General features: G+C 41.9%; 1 protein-coding gene across 3 annotated transcripts in view; it reads right to left on the bottom strand.

Moving 5' to 3' along the window:
• emilin2b (elastin microfibril interfacer 2b) overlaps nucleotides 1-19,617 on the bottom strand; it is a 67,291-nt gene that overhangs the window by 9,691 nt on the left and 37,983 nt on the right. For all 3 annotated transcript variants that reach the window (XM_048529866.2, XM_048529865.2, XM_048529864.2), the window contains exon 5: nucleotides 12,667-12,861. In XM_048529866.2, coding sequence (XP_048385823.1) covers nucleotides 12,667-12,861 — 195 coding nt within the window. The remainder of the gene's footprint in view (nucleotides 1-12,666; nucleotides 12,862-19,617) is intronic.

Raw genomic sequence — 19,617 nt, 5'->3', positions numbered from 1 at the left:
TGGGGCTCTGGCTGAAGTATGACATTTGTGCTGTCACGGGCCATGAATTGAGAGACTGTTGACATCGTACAAATGCTTCAAAAGTTTAAAACGCATAGATTGATGTTCAGTAGTTCTCTGAACAGCATTAACAAAGAAGAAAGGATCAGCTACATCAGTTTGCGGTGACGAGAGGAACAGCTGGGAGATAAGTGAAGACATTTTTTTGAGATGTTCAAGACAAATCTCCATATAACATCAACCTATCACATCCACATATATGAAGGTAACAATGGAGTCTGCCATTAATTTTTCTTAACAAGGTTGAGAAACGTAGCTACAAGCAAAAATTCAGAGAAACAGAGGTCTACCAGATGTCTCGGGCTCTGACATTAAGGCTCTGCAAACCCTGATGTACAAACAAGTCTGACAGAAAAGCATAAGCTCATAACATCATAGACTGTTGACACTGGCAGAGCACATTAGACAGACAAAGCTGCTGCCTACTTAAATGGCTAGTCTTCAGTTGAAGGGAAAGGAAGTAGGGTTGATGCAGTGAAGTAGCAATAAAAGAATGCAAACCAGACACAAAAATGTGCATGAGCTGTTGAAAACCATGTGAGGCACAAGCAGATGAATATATGCCATGTATGGATCAAACTGCGGAGGTTGTAGAATGCCTATTCACTGAGAAAAGATGGATAGAACAAAGGAAAAGGGAAAAGCAAAGGGATAGGGTGACTGAGAAAAAGAAGCCTAAATATTCAGATGATGGAAGATGAACCAATGAGTTTAAGGAAACAACAGTTGCAAGAGTTCAAAGAAATAAATTTGTTCAGCCATTCAGTTCAGGAAGGTGGTGAGAAATGAGCTTGCAACCAGAAATCTGAAGTGGAAGCTTGATGCCAGGACATTGAGTAACATTATACTTCTTAGGTGATAAAAGAAAACATTTCTGAGAATTTGAAAGAAAGTGTACACAAAGTAAGATGCCGTGACACTAAGCAACAGAAAACTCATGGAATTTAATGGAATGGAGCATCAACTTCGAAAGAGTCTCCATATGACAGAGAGACACAAAGAACAATATGTTAACCACATTTTCTAAATCACTGATATGGACAGTCCTACTATCCTGAGCTCAAGAAGATCAGCAGTTGATCTCAGTAAACCATGAGATGAAGGACGTATTTCTAATGATTGAAGGTAGCTTTCTCATTGAAAAGCACCCTCTGCATAGAGGCAAGAAAGATCAGGTCCTGATATATCTCAGTACTTTTAAGTCATGATTGATCCAAGGAAGAAACCATCCCCAAGTAAAGTACCATTGAAATGAAAGATTAAAAGGGAGTTGCAATTCTTGAAAGAAAACAAAATAATTGCCTTAATCACAGAGGTAATATGTCTTTTGCACCTGTTCCTGTGGACAATAGTAAGTTATTTACAGTCATACATTGGAAGCAGGGGTTGCAGATAGTAATACATTTTACATTTATGAAAGACAGAATAGTGAAAGCAATAAAATTAATTATACAGTATGTGCACTAATGTATTATGGTCTGTTTCAATTATTGTTTTTTTTAATGAAATAGTCTGTTAACATTACACTTCACAAAAATTAATAAAGAGAGATAAGACTTGGCAGAAAATAAAGGACAAGGTGAGTGTGAAACTGCAGATTTGCAGAAGGGTATACCTGTGGAACATAAAGAGTCTATGAACTGAACTTTATCCAATAATATTGGACATCACAAATTATAAAATAAAAAACTCTAATCAACCTGTTATTACTTGCTTTTACACACTTCTAGAGCAGGTGGGACTCGAACCTAGGCCTCCTGCCTCAGAGGGAGCAACATTACCACTGTGCTGCAAGAATCCTGCATAGGATGGCACAGCAGGAAATTCTGGGACTGTAATTCAGAGATCAACAGATCAAAAACCATCACCTTAGAAGGGTCTAGGCCCAAAACGTCAGCTTTTGTGCTCCTGAGATGCTGTTTGGCCTGCTGTGTTCATCCAGCCTCACATTTTATTACCTCAGATTACTACCAGTTATGGCACGGCATGAGTCTTTAGGTTAAAAATAGAGCTACAAGAAGTCATTAGCTCAAATCCTGAGGGGGGAGAAAACAGATGGTGGTCATCAAAACACAGGAAGAAAAGAAAAATGTCTATACAGAGTTTGAAAGCAGGAAATATTAGAACTAGCTCTAGCTATATATCAACTTCCATTTTCTTTGTTCATTTCCTGGATGTAGGTGCCAATTACTCGGCCAGCCTTCCCTAATTGCCCTTTTGCTGGTCATGAGCTCCCTTCTTGAACCAATGCGGTGCACTGGGGATAGACCCACTGTGCTTTTAGTAATGCAGTTCCATGATTTAGACCCAACATGTGAAGGAACAGCAATATCATTCCAAGTCAGGATGGTGTGTCGACTTGGAGATACGCTTGCAGATAGCGATGGTGTTCCCATGTATCTACTATCCTTGTCCTTCTAAGTGATGAGGTCACAGGTTTGGAAGGAAGTTTGGTGAATTGCTGCAGCTGGATGGTAACACTGCTGCTGCCTATGCATTGTTGGTGAATGGAGTGTCTCCTCCTGGATGGTGTTAAGCTTCTTGATGGTTGTTGGGAATCCACTCATCTGACCAAATGGCGAGTCCTGCATTACATCCATAACTTGTGCCTTGTTGATGGCCCACATCAGTGTGGTACTTGATAAACTCTGAAACTTGATTAAAGAACATGAATCTGTGCTTTGTAGATCAGAATTTGCCAACAGCCCTCCATGAGATGTGTTGGGATGTATTCCTTCTCACATATTTGATCCCATTCTGGTGTTTTTCTCCCTCTGATATCTTACAGTGTTGACTCATTATTTAGAACACTTACCACCAAATTCAAAGATGAAAACATCCATAACCCACCATCTAAGTGATTCCATGGCTAATGTGAAAATAAAGTATAAAACACTTTTAAGATTTTAATTTAAATACAAAATAACCTTTACTTCAGATATAATATTTTTGAAAGGTTAATGAAAGGAACTGAAATATTATGGGCTTTTTCTTAAAAAAAGGATTATTACATTGACTGGATTAAAAAGAATTAAGAACTATGTTGTAATAGACACGTATATCTAAGTTTCCAGGAAGCCACATCATTCACTAGAGCAGTACGTCTGTGTACTGATATAACAATGTGTCTCTTGCTTGGCAGCATTAATGAGATCTGAGAAATAAACTCCAGAACATGTATCTCAGAAAGGAATTAGTTCCATTGGTGAGAATTAGAAAATATAACATGTGACTTAATTCCACATCAATTTCATTGCAGCTTCACACAAAGACTAGACCTCAGGGCTGATGTCAGAAATAATTCTGTACACAAAAGGTAGTGTAAGTCTGGAAATCGCTCCCAAAGGTTTAAATTTGAATTTGAAACGCAGCCCCGCTCCAGAAATGTTCCCTGGACAATTATAATGCTTAAACTTCATTTAAATCCTGTCAGGCAACTTAGACAAAAAATTAGCAGCAGACCAATGGGATTGATTTCATGGGGTGTTGGGTGGGGTTTAGAGAAGTGGCAGGAGTCTGTCAAATGGAGGATAGGGAGTGTGTCCACACCAATGGAGACATTGGCTTTCAGTATGGATTCTACTGGAGTAATCTCTTCTGAACACACAGGCAAAGTAAAAGGAATGAACAATGTTTGTGTCCCTTCCTCTCTCTATTTGCTACACTGTAGGGGTAGCCCAGCAGGAATGTTTGGGAGTTCTGAACAAGGATCATCAGACCCAAAACATTATCTCTACTTTCTCTGCACAGAAATTTCCAGAATTGCTGAATTTCTCCAGCAATTTCTATTTTCATTTCAGATCCCCTGCAGTTCTTTATTTTATTTGAGGACAATGTTGCCCTGAATGGAAAGCATGTTAAAATTGCATTCTTACCCCAATGACCACTTTGGATGTTGGCTTCACTGCCTGCCCAAGAAGGCTAGTGAAAGATCGACTCTCAGAGGCTCAAGTATGAGCAAACTCAGTTTTCATTTCACTAATTCGTTTCCATTTGAATCTGCTCCCATATTATTGTTGGGCACAGACAGATACAAAGGCAGATTAAGGCAACCTATTCAGAACATGGTCTTTTGATGCACTCATAAATGCAAATAAATACAGGACATAAGTTTGGTTACAATGATTAAATGATCAGTCAAAAGTTTACAGTGAGAATTGGTGAAAGTACACTTTTGTGTGCAGAGATTCACCTTTTACTTAGATGTCAAGCTGTTTTATCTAGATATCAAATTGTTTTAATTGTACTTCCTATTTTATATTGGTACTGCTTTCCAGTGATTTGATTCAAATACGGTTGATAAGATCATAACAAATCAGTTATGATGCCAAAATTCAAGCATATCTGTTGCAGCAAGTTCCATGTGAAGCCTCTTTTGACGTGTTTTGTAAATGATAGTAGCATTAAAGACATTGCCGTAGAGTAAATTTTTATGGTCTCAATTACCTTTGACAAAACATTCATTGTAAATACAGATTTCCATTCTGTTATTATTTAACTGGAGGATAGAAACCAGAATAGGTTAATCTGCCTTCCAATTAGTTCACAATCGTTTGGATATTTACTCCAACTGGTCATTTCGGTCTGTTAGCCCTTCATACTGTTACCTAAAATAATACTCTCCCAATCTCAGTTTGGAAATTTTCATCTTGTCTGGTTGCAGCAAGTTTATGGAGGTGAGTTCCAAACTTCCACTCCCTTTTGTGTACAGAATCATTTCTGACATCAGTCCTGAGAGATCTAGGCCTTCTGTTAATCCCCTTTGTTCTGCATTCCACCACCAGAGGGCATTTATCTAGCCCATCAAGCCCTTTAATCATCTTAAATATCTCAATGAAATCTTCCATTAATCTCTGTGCTCAAGGCTTAATCTGTCAAACTACTCAGATTACCCAATCTGGTTCATATTAATCAGCATTGTCAATGCTGATTATTTTTGCTCAAGTCCACCAACATTTAGTGATTTCTGTATTTAAACTCCTAAGTCTCTTCTCTTTTCCTAGCTTCTCATTTTTCTCAATCTTTTTCATGTTTAAATCTCCCACTTTCTCGTGTTGAACTCCACTTGCCACTGCTTAGTTCATTCATTTCATCCACTAATCCCTCTTTGCAACTTTCCCCTCCCATTCTGCATCGGGCCATATGATATCAGAGCAGAATTAGGACATGTGGGCCACTGATTCTGCTTCGCCATTCAATCATGGTTGACTTGTTTCTCAATCCCATTCTCCTGCCTTCCCCCCAGAATCTTTGATCACCTTATCAATCAAAAATCTATCTATCTCTGTCTTAAATACACTCAATGACTTGGCTTCCACAGCCTTCTAAGGCAATGAGTTCCACAGATTCACTCCCCTGGCTGAAGGAATTCCTCCTCATCTTGGTTCTAAAGTGTTATCCCTTCATAATAACAAAGTGTGGGGCTGGATGAACACAGCAGGCCAAGCAGCATCTTAGGAGCACAAAAGCTCACGTTTCGGGCCTAGACCCTTCATCAGAAAAACTTCAGATCCCTTCATGCTGAGTCTGTGCCCTCAGGTCCTAGTTTCTCCTACTAGTGGAAACGTCTTCTCCAATGTCCTCCTCATCCAGGCCTCTCAGAATTCTGTAGGTTTCAATCAATTTCCCATCATCTTTCTAAACTCCAGTGATTATAGGCAGAGAGTTCTTAACTGCTCCTTATATGACAAGCACTTCATTCCCAGGATCGTTCTTGTGAACCTCCTCTCGATATCCTCCAAGGCCACCACGTCTTTCCTTAGATGTGGGGCTCAAAATTGCTCACAACATTCCAAATGGAGTCTTTCCAGAGCCTTCTACAACCTGAGTACTACATCCCTGCTCTTGTATTGTAGCCTTGTTGAAACAAATGCTAAAATGCATTTGCCTTCCTGACTGTTAACTGAAACTACATATGAAAGTGCCTTTGTGCTTTAGATTTCCAAAGCCTTTCCTTGTTTAGAAAATAGTCTATGCCCGTATTCTTTCTGCCGAAGTCCATTTGCCATTTCTTTTCCCACTTTCCTAGCCTATCCAAATCTTTCTACAGCTTCCCCACCTCCTCAACACATGCCTCTCCACCTTTATGTCATGTGCAAACCCAGGTGCAATGCTGTCAACTTCTTTGTCCACTTGGTTAATGTATAACGTGAATTTTTGTGGTCCCAACATTGACTCCAGCAGAATACCACTGTCACTGGTTGCCATCCTGAAAAAGGCTCCTTTACCTCTATACTTCAGCTTCTGTCAATCAGCCAATCCTGCATCTACAGCAGTATCTTGCCCCTGAAACCATGGTCTCATCTTATTTAGCAGTCTCTTATGTGCTATCTTGTCAAAGATCTTCTGGAAACCAAAACAGATCTCATCCACTGGCTCTGCTTTATCTAATTTTTTCATTACCACTTCAAAGAATTCTAACAGATTTTTCTGGCATGCCCTCCCTTGTTGAAGCCATGCTCATTTTTCCCTACTTTACCATGCAGTGTCAAGTAGTCTGCAATCTCATCCTTAATAATACTCTAAAATCTTATCAATGATTGAGGTCAGGCTAATGGGCCTGCAATTTCCTGTTTTCTGCCTCTGTCCCTTCTTAAACAGAGGTGTTACATTAGCCATTTTCTAAACTTCTGGGGCCCACCCTGACGCCTGTGACTCCTGAAAGATCACCATGAATGCCTCGATAATCTCCTCAGCTGTCTCCTTCAGAACTCTGGGATATCATATGTCCAGTCTGAGTGATTTAATCACCTTCAGACCTTTCAGCTTCCCCAGCACCTTCTCTATAGTGATGGCCACTACACTCATTTCTGTCCCTGACTCTCTTAAAGTTGTGGTGTCTTCCACTGTGAAAAAAAATGCAAAGTACCTATTCAGTTCCTCTGCCATTTCTTTGTTCCACATTATTATTTCTCTAGCCTCAATTTTCGGCCATCCAATGTTCACACTTGCCTCTCTCTTACCATTGATACTTCAGGAAAAAAAAAGTTTACAATCTTCTTCTGTATTACGAGCTAGCTTACCCTCATATTTCAACTTCTCCACCTCATTGCTTTTCAGTTGTCCTCTGCTGGTTTTTAAAGGTTTCTCAATCTTCTGACTTCCCATTAATCCGCACCACACTGTATGCCTTTTCATTTGCTTTTACGCTGTCCCTGACTTGTCTTGTTAGCCGTAGTTGCCTCATATCCCTCAGTATGTTTCTTCTTCCTCGCGACAAATTTCTGCTGTGCCTTCCAAATTACCTCCAGGAACTCTTGTCACTGCTGCTTAATCATCTTCCCCGTTCCGTGTTCCTCTTCCAATCAATTCAGGCCAGCTCCTCCTTCATGTCTTTGTAGTTGCTTTTATTCAATTGTAACATTGTTATATCTAATTCTAGCTTCTCCCTCTCAAATTGTGGTCACTGCCTCCTAGGGGTTGCTTCACCTTAAATTCCCTAAACAAGCCTACCTCATTATACACCACCAAATCCAGAACTGTCTGTTCCCTGTTGGGCTTTATTAAACTTATGTGCCACCCATCCTAATGCTATCACAAACTTGGATATTCTACACTGAAGTTCTTCATCAAATGGGTTACACCCATCTGATGAAGAATGGGTTCTTCACTAAATGGTTTACTTGTGATGTGGGGAACATCACAAGTAAAATGCACCATAATCCCTACTCTTGATCTCATGCCGCCAAACAAAACCCTAAGTGAGTGAATAGGGTTGCTACTAATTCTGTGTGCTCTCATTGTTTCAATGCTTTAATAGGTGAAATCTGGCAGAATATCTTCTGAAAATCCACAGGTCCTGAGAAAGGGTTTCAGCCCAAAACATTGACTTCCTGCTCCTTGGATGCCGTCTGACGTGCTGTGCTTTTCCAGCTCCACATTTATTGACTCTAGCTTGCAGCATCTGCAATTCTTATTGTTTCCAAGCCACAGAAATAATCTCTGCCAATACTCCCTTATTTACCACATTACCTCCTCAAATAATTCAACTAGATTCAATAGACACAACATAACCATTTCAAAGGGACACTGGCTTAATCTGATCAGCTCATATTTGTCCAAATACTCAAGTGATTCTATGACTACTCACAGATTTTGGCAACTTCCCTTATAATCTGTAATTTTTGAGATTCTCTCTTTTGCCCTTCTTAAATAGTGGTGGCACTGCCAGTTTTCCAATCTAAGGGGACAATTTCTGCAAGGAGTGTGTTTTGGAAGACCATTGCAGATGTATCAAAAGTTTCCTCAACTGCTTTATTTAAATCAGGAAGCCATCAGATCCTAGAGATATGTCAATGCTTACTAATGCTAGCTCATCCATCACCATTTATTTTCTTACTTGAATCTAGTTGATTCTACTCTTTGATCAGATTTTAGTTTTTTTGTCTTTGTTATTTTACTTTTATTCTCAAATGTATTTGGTAATGAGATTGGTTGGCTCACCAAGCTGGTTTGTTGTACTGCAGACGTTTCATTACCCTGCTGGGTAACATTCTCAGTGTAGCCTCCGATGAAGCATTGGTGTGTTTTCCTGCCTGCTTTTTAAACTCTGGAGTCCGTTGAGATGGATTGCCTCACTTCCGGTTTTCCTCCATAGTGGAGAATATATGGGGTCATGTTCTATGTATTTATTGATGGCTTTCTTCGTGGAGTACCAGGCTTCTAGGAATTCCCGTGCCTGTCTCTGCTTAGCTTATTTGGTAAGTTTGTCATTCCCTGTCACTGAGAGATCATGTTTACCTTAGCTGTGCTTTTTCTCAATGTATTTGTAATATCCCTTAGTGTTCTCCTTCTTGGTAGCACGTAAATCTTCTTACATTCCCCTTCTAGAGCTTTTAACACTTTCACTGCATCTCTTTATTGCTCTTCAGATCACTCCCAATCTGTGGGATCTCTACTGTTCCTTACCCTGATACCAGCCCTTCCTTTTCCTTACACACTCCCCTCTCACTTCCAATGGTAACAGACTTCACTTGAAGTGGGGGCCGCACTCCAAAAGCCTGTGATTTCAAATAAACCTGTTGTCATGTGACTTCTGACTTGAACACATCTTGCCCTTGAGGAGTATATCAGGTCTTGTACTCTACGAAATACATTTTTGTAAATGAAGCTACTTCATGTATCTATTAGTAATTCAGTCCAAGAAAAAGTCACCACTGTCTCAACAGACTATACGGCTGCTGTCTCATCAAAGAGAGACAACTGGTGATTGTTCAACATGATGGATCACCATGGGTGAGGGGAAAGGTTGAGGTGGAGAATCCTTCACGGTGACCTTAGTGGATGCAGGAATTGAATCCACACTGTTGGTGTCACTTTATCACAATCCAGCCACCCAGCCAACAGAGCTAATCAATGCCCTATATGTCAATTTCTGCCTCATTTATAATTTAGAACTTTGGTTTGTGATTCACTCTACTCAATTTCAAACCTAAGGTTGGATTTTGTTATTTTACAGCCACTGCATTGTCCCTTAACCATTGCTCATTACCAATATCAGCAAGTTGTTCACAACAAGTGACGTATAAAACAGGTTTTGTTGAATCTTATCTGAATTTGTATATTTATTTCTTGATTGCATGAGGAATGTCTTGGGTGGTGGGGGACAGTTTCTTCACAGGCTGTACATTTCCTGAGCCACTGCATGGAACTTTAACACGCTGGCTTTTGTGTCATATTAACAGTAAACCAAAAGTGCCAGCAGATGGAGCTCTTGCAGCAAGTGACTATATAGTTGAGATGAAGAAAAGCCACAGGATTGGAAAGGAACAACAAGCTTACATCAATTTAGTGCCCTTGGTGTTGTCAAATGCCAATGAAGTACATTCAGAATTAAATGACATTGTTAGCGAGTTTTGAGAAGATTTGTAGCTCAGGCTGAGGTTCTGGATGTGAGTTTGCTCGCTGAGCTGGAAGGTTCGTTTTCAGACGTTTCGTCACCATACTAGGTAACATCATCAGTGAGCCTCCGACGAAGCGCTGGTGTTATGTCCCGCTTTCTATTTATCTGGTTAGGTTTCCTTGGGTTGGTGATGTCATTTCCTGTTCTTTTTCTCAGGGGATGGTAGATTGGCTCCAAATCAATGTGTTTGTTGATAGAGTTCTGGTTGGAATGCCATGCTTCTAGGAATTCTCATGCGTGTCTCTGTTTGGCTTGTCCTAGGATGGATGTGTTGTCCCAATCAAATCCCACCACTTTGATTGGGACAACACATCCATCCTAGGACAAGTCAAACAGAGACACGCACGAGAATTCCTAGAAGCATGGCATTCCAACCGGAACTCCATCAGCAAACACATTGGCTCCAAATCAATCTACCATCCCCTGAGAAAGAGAACAGGAAATGCCATCACCAACCCAAGGAAACCTAACCAGATAAATAGAAAGCGAGACATAACACCAGCGCTTCCTCGGAGTCTCATTGATGATGTTACCTAGTATGGTGACGAAACGTCTGAAAACGAACCTTCCAGCTCAGCGAGCAAACCCACATCCTAAATGACATTGTAATGGAAGGAATCATAAGCAGTCAAATTAAGCTCAATGAACTTCCACAAATATCAGTGGAATATTTGAGCAGATGATGTTTATGTTAATAGTTTTACTTGAGGGAGTAATATTGGCTAAGGTACTCAGAGAATTCCACTTTTTAATCAAATCGTCCATGGAATCTTTGATCCACCTCAGATGGGAAAGGGAGCATTAGAGACAGAGTAATACAGCAAAGAAACAAACCCTTCGGTCTAACTCATCCATACCAACCAAGTTTCCCAAGTTAAACTAGTCCCATTTGCCTGCATTTGGCCCATATCCCTCTAAACCTTATCTATTTAGGTAACTGTCCAAATGTCTTTTAATTGTTGTAACTGTCCTCCGGCAATTCATTCCACATATGAACCACCCTCATTGTGGAAGTGTAACCTCGCATCTGAAATCCTCTGACTTTGCAGCATTTCCTCAGTACCGTACTTCAAAGTCAGCCTACATGTTGTGTTTCAGTTTCCGGACTGCAACTTTGATGCTAGGACTTTTTACTCAGGGCTGAGTTCCACCAGTGAGCCTTGGTCAGTATCATTACAATGTTAAGTAGACATAGTAAAGGACAACTTCTTTACTGAGCCAGAAAACTAAGATAACAAGGTGTGGAGCTGGATGAACACAGCAGGCCAAGCAGCAGAGGAGCAGGAAAGCTGACGTTTCAGGTCTGGACCCTACACTTTGTTATCTCTGATTCTCCAGCATTGGCAGTTCAGACTATCTCAGAAAACTAAGTAATACTCTTTCAGTTTATCATTCTCTTATATCATGCAAGACTGTCCATGATTAGATTGTAAGTTAAGTTTGCATCTCAGAGAGTTTACTGCAGAGAACAACAAAGCTTGTTAAATTTAATTTCAGATTGGGTATCTGAATTAGCATGTTAAGGTACAATGAGAGAGAGTTTAGCATTCCATTATCTTCCTTCCTAATTGCTGCTGCATCAACTCTCTCTGGCTAAAGAAGTCAGTGTCAAGTCAGGCTGGTGCATTGTGCCTGGAGGAACAGACTGTTAACTAATGGCTGACGGTGGAATCAGGTTTTAAAAGAAGACTGGCAAGAACTATCAAAGCTTATGGTAGATAAATGGAATACAGTACGAGAAAGAGGAGTTAAAAACTAGCTTTAGGTCTTGCAATAGCTCCTTGCAGTGTAATAACAAAGAGTCTTCATCGTCATTGAGTTATCACAACAAAATCTAAAATTACAAAATGCGATAACCCCATCACTCTATTTAACAACTTATCAAACAGTTTCAGAAATTCCACTTTCACTCTCAGTAAAATCAATGTGGGGCAGCACAGTGGCTCAGTGGTCAGCACTGCTGCCTCACAGTGCTAGGGACCCCTTGAGTGACTGTGTGTAGTTTGCATATTCTCCCTGTGCCTGCGTGTGTTTCGTTTGGGTGCTTCGGTTTCCTCCCACAGCCCAAAGATGCACAGATTAGGTGGATTGGCCATGGGAAACATGACCGTTGGTGTGGATTCGATGGACCAAATGGCCTGCTTTCGCACTGTTGGGATTCTATGTTCAGTTAGGAATATAGTATTTTAACTTATACAGATATACTTCCAATAGTGGTGTGTGTGTATGTATCCATTCCCAGTGCCAGTGGAATTTATTCATCTATAATTCAAAACATTAACAGCACCATAAAGAACATCCTTTGTTTGAATATGGAGCTCGCTATTAAATTTATGGTTGCAATCATTTTGAGATGTTGTAGGAAGATCAGCAGCCAATGCAGTATATTTCATTCAACCATTTCCTGAAGTGACACTCTGTACAATCAGAATCACCAGAAGCATTGTTTAATTTCTGTATGACACTGCAGTCAAACTTGTTCCAAGTCACAGTGCTGTAGTATGAAGGCACTATTATAATACTCAAAAGTTCAACTGTTCAAATTTATACTGTTCAGCAACAGGTTATTGTATTCAAAACTTTAAGATCAACAGTATATCTTACAATTAACATAAAGGTGAAGAAGAAAGATCTTGGTCCATAATCACAACACTGGGTTTATGTCTCAGGAGCACATTAGTGTACTTTATAAAAACTGCACTCACCAGGTAGTTTATGGTCTGTACTTGGAGCTGGTGTAGCTTGCTGTTTTGTTTCATGAGAGCTATTAACATCTGATGTATCCATTGATCCTGGGGGGCCTGCATAACCTACCTCCCCAAAGACACTGTAGCTTGTTCCTGTGACAGGTGGAAGCTTTGGTTTGGGTGGGCCTGGAGGTCCTGCTTGGCCTCTTTCCACTAAAGTAAAAGAAACAGAATCTCTTGTTACTGGAGGTATGTTAACATGATAAAACAATCATTTACACTGCTTGTCCCAGAAAATGTTTACTTTCCCAATGGGAAAATACACTGTGTAATGTGAAAATGTGTCATAAAGAGTAGGAAGGTTCAAGTTACAATGCCTGCTCTGTCTGGAGCAGGCAATCTCATTTTGGGGCTGGTGCAGGATTGATTATGATGACTACTGCAGTCAAATAGCCTGTTGACAAATGGCAAATTTGCAGAGCGAAGAGGTTCAGGAACCCATATTCAGAGTCTCTGAATTTCATAAGTGAGGGACTAATGGACAGCCAGGACTGTAAAACAACTTGAATCTGGAGCAGGATGTTTTAAATCAATTAATGTAACTTAGTCCATGAAGAATTAGACTATTAAGCTTAACTGTAGAATGGTTTAATATTTATTAAATCCCATTGAGAACAGTAATCTTACTATAGTAATCCTACTGTAAGAAATCTGATGGTGGGAATTTCATGCGTGTTGGCTCATTCCTAAAAAGAACATATTTCATAGCAATTCAGTGCACCTCATCAGGCCAAGATGGGAAAAGAATATGGAACTGTTATAACTACGTGGGGTAGGGGGGTTGGGAATGCACCACAATAACTAAAACAATTTCAATTTAACATTTATTCCACGATTTTATCTGAGGTACTGGATGAATCTTGGAATTCAATTTATAACTACTGCTGATGACACAACTCTAGTCCTCCTTTAGGGCACTGTGTACTTCCTGTTCTTTTTGGAATGTCAGCATTGCTGTTAAGGCCAGCATTTATTGTTCATTTTCAATTGCCTTGGAGAAGGCAGTGTTGAGGGCTCCTCTTGAAACTCTACCATTCATGTGTTGGAGTTACAGCACACGCTGTTAGGCAAATCCAGATATTTGATCTAATATCAGTGAAAGAATAGTGATGTATTTTCAAGGTAAGAAGGGCTCGAATAGCTCCAATAGCTTGAAGGAGAACGAGCAGGGCCGTGTTCATCTGCTTCCCTTGGCCTTGAAGGTGACAGAGGTTGCAGATTTGGAGAAGTTAACAAAGGAAGCAAGTTACTGCGATACATTTTGTAAATAGTACACACTGTTCTTAACATGTGTTGATTGTTGAAGGAGCAGATGTTAAAGGGGGTAGATGAGGGGACAATCAAGTGGGCTGCTTTATGATACAGGTAGTCCTGCTATAATGTGTGTTTCGTCAACATGAATTGGCTGTAATGCAATTGATGAATAGTGAATGCTGTTTGGATAACAGGAGCTTTCTGCTGTACAGGTATAGTGATTTTTTTGTATCAATTTTCCTATAACGCGATTTTCTGCAACGCGAGGTCACACAGAACGCAACTATCGCCTGATAGGAGCGATATTAAGCTTCTTGAATGTTGTTGTAGCTACACTCCTCTAGACAAATTGAAAGCATTCCATAACAGTCCAAACTTTTGCCTTTTATAGACACAGAATCATATAACACGGAAACAGACCCTTTGATTTAACGAATCCACGCTAACCAAATTTCCAAAACTAAAGTAGTCCTACCTGCCTGCCATATCCATCCAAGCATTTCTTATTCACAAACTTAGCCAATTATCTTTTAAACATTGTAAATGTAGCCACATCCACCACTTTCTCTAGAAGTTCATTCCACACACAAACTACTGTGTAAAAAAAAAACTGCGCCTCGTGTCTTTTTTAAATCTTTCTCATTGCTCCTTAAAATATATGCCACCTGGTCATGAAATGCACTACCCTAGAGAAGAGGTACCTGTCAATCACCTTATTTATGTCCCTCATGCTTTTGTAAACTTCTACAAGATCATTACTCAACCTCCTATGCTCCAGTGAAAGAAGTCCCAGCTTACACGACCCCTCCTTATAACTCAGGCCCTCCATTCCCTATAACATCCTCGTAACTCTTTTCTGAATCCTCCCCAGTTTAATGATATCCTTCCTATAACAGGGAGATCGGAACTGGACTCAGTCCTCCAAAAGAGGTCCCACCAATGACCTGGCAAACTTTAACATACTATCCCAACTCCTATATTCAAAAGTCAGAGCAACAAAGGCAAGCATGCTAACTACGTTCTTAGCCGTGTCTACCTGTGATGGAAACTTCAAAGAATTAGGTAAGTGAATCCCCAGATCTCTCTGTTTGACAACACTACCCAAGGCTCTACTTTTAACTGTATAGGTCCTGCCCTCATTTGTTACCAAAATGCAATACCTTGTAATTATCCATCTACCACTTGTCAGTCCATTGACCTAATTGATCAAGATCTGTTTGTAATCTTAGATAAGTTTCTTCACCGACCACTATACCAACAATTTTGGTGTCATCCGCAAACTTACTAACCATGCCTTCTATATTCTCATCTAAATCATTTATAAAAATGGACGGGCAGGCTTTGGAGAGGCAGAGGCCACAGAATTTGCAGTCACCCAGCCACTTTTGTAGCCATAATATTTACATGGATGGTCCAGGCGAGGTTCTGCCTAGTAGTAATCCCAGGGATGTTAATACTGGGCAATTCAGTGATGATAATACCATTGAATGTCAAAGGGAACTGATTAAATTCTTTCTTCTTGGAAATGGGCACTGCCTGGCACTTGTGACACTGGACTCTAAGCATTAACTCTGTTTCTCTCACCATAGATGCTACCAGTTCTGCCGAGTTTCTCAAGCAGTTTCTGTTTTTGTTGTAGCTGGTGAAGTATTGTATTCACCAGGAGAATGACGCCTGGTCCTCTGATCACTTGCAGTTGCTATACGGATACAACAAATTATCAAGAAGAGGAACATTGTTGTTTACAGCAAGGAAAACGGGATTTGAAAGCCAGGAAATGTTGCTGCAGTTGGTGAGACCATGTCTGGCACATGAAGGATTATCATTTCAATTCAAGGTTTTCACCAGAAATATTTTGAGTAAAGAGGCTCTATTTAAAAGGCAGGATGTTCGGCCCAGAACCAGAAATGGCAAAGCTTTTCAAATACTAAACTAAAACCAAACCCACCCAACAGAGATATTGGTCACCTAAAAGGCAGCTCCAAATTGGCTAGGGGCACAGTCGCATCCTGTTTTTTAAAAAATCCATTTGTGGGACGTGAACATCACCGGTTGGCCAGAATTTATTTCTCACCACTAGTTGCCCTTGACGAGGTGGTGGTGATGAGTTGCCTTCTTGATCCATTGCAGTCTGTGTGATGTGGGTTGAGCTTTGTAGGGTTGACAGGGCTGTTTCTGCCATTGTCATATCTGGTGCCAATGTCGTGCCAGCTGGTCCGTCTGGTTTCATTTCTTCACTGAGACTTCAAAGCAATTGACACAACTGAATGGTTTGCTAGGTCATTTCAGGGGACACTTCAGAGTCAACCGCACTGCTGCAAATCTTGAGTCACATTAGGCCAGACCAGTTGACAATGGCAGATTTCCTTCCTGCAGGGCATTAGTGAGCCAGATGTTTTTTTTTCGACAACCGGTGATGGTTTCACGCTCATCAGTAAATTCTTAATTCCAAATTTTGTTAAAATTGAATTCAAATTCCACCATCAGCATTGGTAGGATTTGAACCCAGGTCCCAAGTAATTTGAGATAACAAAGTGTGAAGCTGGATGAGCACAGCAGGCCAAGCAGCATCTCAGGAGCACAAAAGCTGATGTTTCAGGCCTAGACCCTTCATCAGAGAGAGGGATGGCGACAGGGTTCTGGAATAAATAGTGGGAGAGGGGGAGGCGGACCGAAGATGGAGACAAAAGAAGATAGGTGGAGAGGAGAGTATAGGTGGGGAGGTAGGGAGGGGATAGGTCAGTCCAGGGAAGACGGACAGGTCAAGGAGGCGGGATGAGGTTAGTAGGTAGGAAATGGAGGTGCGGCTTGAGGTGGGAAGAGGGGATGGGTGAGAGGAAGGACCAGGTTAGGGAGGCGGGGAAAATCTGGGCTGGTTTTGGGATGCAGTGGGGGGAGGGGACGAGCTGGGTTGGTTTTGGGATGCAGTGGGGCAGGGGGAGATTTTGAAGCTTGTGAAGTCCACATTGATACCATTGGGCTGCAGTGTTTCCAAGCGGAATGAGTTGCTGTTCCCGCAACCTTCAGGTGGCATCATTGTGGCACTGCAGGAGACCCATGATGGACATGTCGTCAAAGGAATGGGAGGTGGAGTTAAAATGGTTTGCGACTGGGAGGTGCAGTTGTTTACTGCAAACCGAGCGGAGGTGTTCTGCAAAGCGGTCCCCAATGTATGTTTTGTACGTTACGTGGAACAGTCCCTCTTCTGCACCTACACAGGCACCAAACCCCACCTCTTCCTCCATTACATTGATGACTGTATCGCCACCACCTCTTGATCCCCGGAGGTGCTCGAACAGTTCATCCACTTCACCCACAGCTTCCACCCCAACCTCAAGTTCACCTGGGCCATCTCCAACACATCCCTCACCGTCCTGGACCTCTCAGTCTCCATCTCAGGTAACCAGCTAGAAACTAATATCCATTTCAAACCCACCGACTCCCACAGCCACATAAAATACACCTCCTCCCACCCACCCTCCTGCAAAAATTCCATCCCCTATTCCCAATTCCTCCACCTCCGCCGCATCTGCTCCCACGATGAGGCATTCCACTCCCACGCATCCCATACGTCCACGTTCTTCAAGGACCGCAAGTTTCCCCCCACAGTGGTCGAGAACGCCCTTGACCACGCCTCCCAAATTTCCCGCAACACATCCCTCACATCCCGCCCCCGCCACAACCGCCCTAAGAGGATCCCCCTCGTTCTCACATAGCACCCCACCAACCTCCGGATACAATGCATCATCCTCCGACACTTCTGCCATCTACAATCCGACCCCACCACCCAAGACATTTTTCCATCCCCACCCTTGTCTGCCTTCCGGAGAAACCACTCTCTCCGTGACTCCCTTGTCCGCTCCACACTCCCCTCCAACCCCACCACATCCGGCACCTTCCCCTGTAACCACAGGAAGTGCTACACTTGCCCCCACACCTCCCCCCATCACCCTCATCCCAGGCCCCAAGATGACTTTCCATATTAAGCAGATGTTCACCTGCACATCTGCCAATATGGTATACTGTACCCGGTGTGGCTTCCTCTACATTGGGGAAACCAAGCGGAGTCTTGGGGACCGCTTTGCAGAACACCTCCGCTTGGTTTGCAATAAACAACTGCACCTCCCAGTCGCAAACCATTTCAACTCCCCCTCCCATTCCTCAGACGACATGTCCATCATGGGCCTCCTGCAGTGCCACAATGATGCCACCCGAAGGTTGCAGGAACAGCAACTCATATTCCGTTTGGGAACCCTGCAGCCTAATGGTATCAATGTGGACTTCACAAGCTTCAAAATCTCCCCTTCCCCCCACTGCATCCCAAAACCAGCCCAGCTCATCCCCTCCCCCCGCTGCATCCCAAAACCAACCCAGCTTTTCCCCGCCTCCCTAACCTGGTCCTTCCTCTCACCTATCTCCTCCTCCCACCTCAAGCCGCACCTCCATTTCCTACCTACTAACCTCATCCCGCCTCCTTGACCTGTCCGTCTTCCCTGGACTGACCTATCCCCGCCCTACCTCCCTACCTATACTCTCCTCTCCACCTATCTTCTTTTGTCTCCATCTTCGGTCCGCCTCCCCCTCTCCCACTATTTATTCCAGAACCCTGTCGCCATCCCTCTCTCTGATGAAGGGTCTAGGCCCGAAACGTCAGCTTTTGTGCTCCTGAGATGCTGCTTGGCCTGCTGTGTTCATCCAGCTCCACACTTTGTTATCTTGGATTCTCCAGCATCTGCAGTTCCCATTATCTCTGCTCCCAAGTAATTTAGCTGAGTTTCAAAACTAATAGTCTGGTGACAATACCACCATCTCCTTTCTACCACCTTGTGAAAATCAAGGAGATGACCAAATCCATTGGAAGGCAGTTCACACAGTGTGATAATATTCAAGATCCGGAGTTCTCACTATCCCACAATACCAGCTCGACAGGGAGTCAGAAAACAAAACAAACAGGACCGATTAAGTCAATTTTTGTTTGTTTCACTGTCAGAGTAAATCAGTGAGAAATCAGTATAGCTTGGGGGCTATCAGAAAGGGCCAAACTGGGGGGAAATGAAGAAAGAAACACTGAGGCATTCTGCTCTATAAAATAACTACACCAGAGCAGCATGTCTCTCTCTACAACCAGGATCAAAGGAAACTGCAAACCCCAAGAAAAAGGTATGACCCCAAGGACTTTAACTCGGAAGACATGACAGGGTGAATGTTTCATTCACAGCCCACAGAATCCTCAACCAAACAGCATGTGGAGAGATGCCCCACATCTCGGTACTAAAACTTCGGTAACTTTGGGAGTTTAACAATTGTGTGTAAGGGAACTTGGGGTGCTTATTTCAATGAAGTTCAAGGAGAAGTCATCTGTTTTACTATTAGTTTAGCACTGGTTGCGCCATATCGAGATTGGCTGTACATATTAAACATACGATTAATATTTAAAATCTGAAACATGACAATTCATCATCCTTCAGTGTAGTTCATAAATGAGAGACCAGACCTTCAACCACAAATAAATGAGTTTGGTTGTGACCAGCAAGGCTGAATGACCCTCACAGGATCAGAAACACCCACACACACTGCAGTTCAAATGATTTGTTTTAACTTAAAAGAAAAGGTTGGACAGGTTGAATCTAAACCCATTAGGATTTTGAAGAGTGA

Source organism: Stegostoma tigrinum, chromosome 5 (genome assembly GCF_030684315.1).
Source record: "Stegostoma tigrinum isolate sSteTig4 chromosome 5, sSteTig4.hap1, whole genome shotgun sequence".
Taxonomy (NCBI): Eukaryota; Metazoa; Chordata; class Chondrichthyes; order Orectolobiformes; family Stegostomatidae; genus Stegostoma; species Stegostoma tigrinum.
The sequence above is the reverse complement of the archived record's forward strand: the minus strand, read 5'-3'. Positions and strand labels throughout refer to the sequence as shown.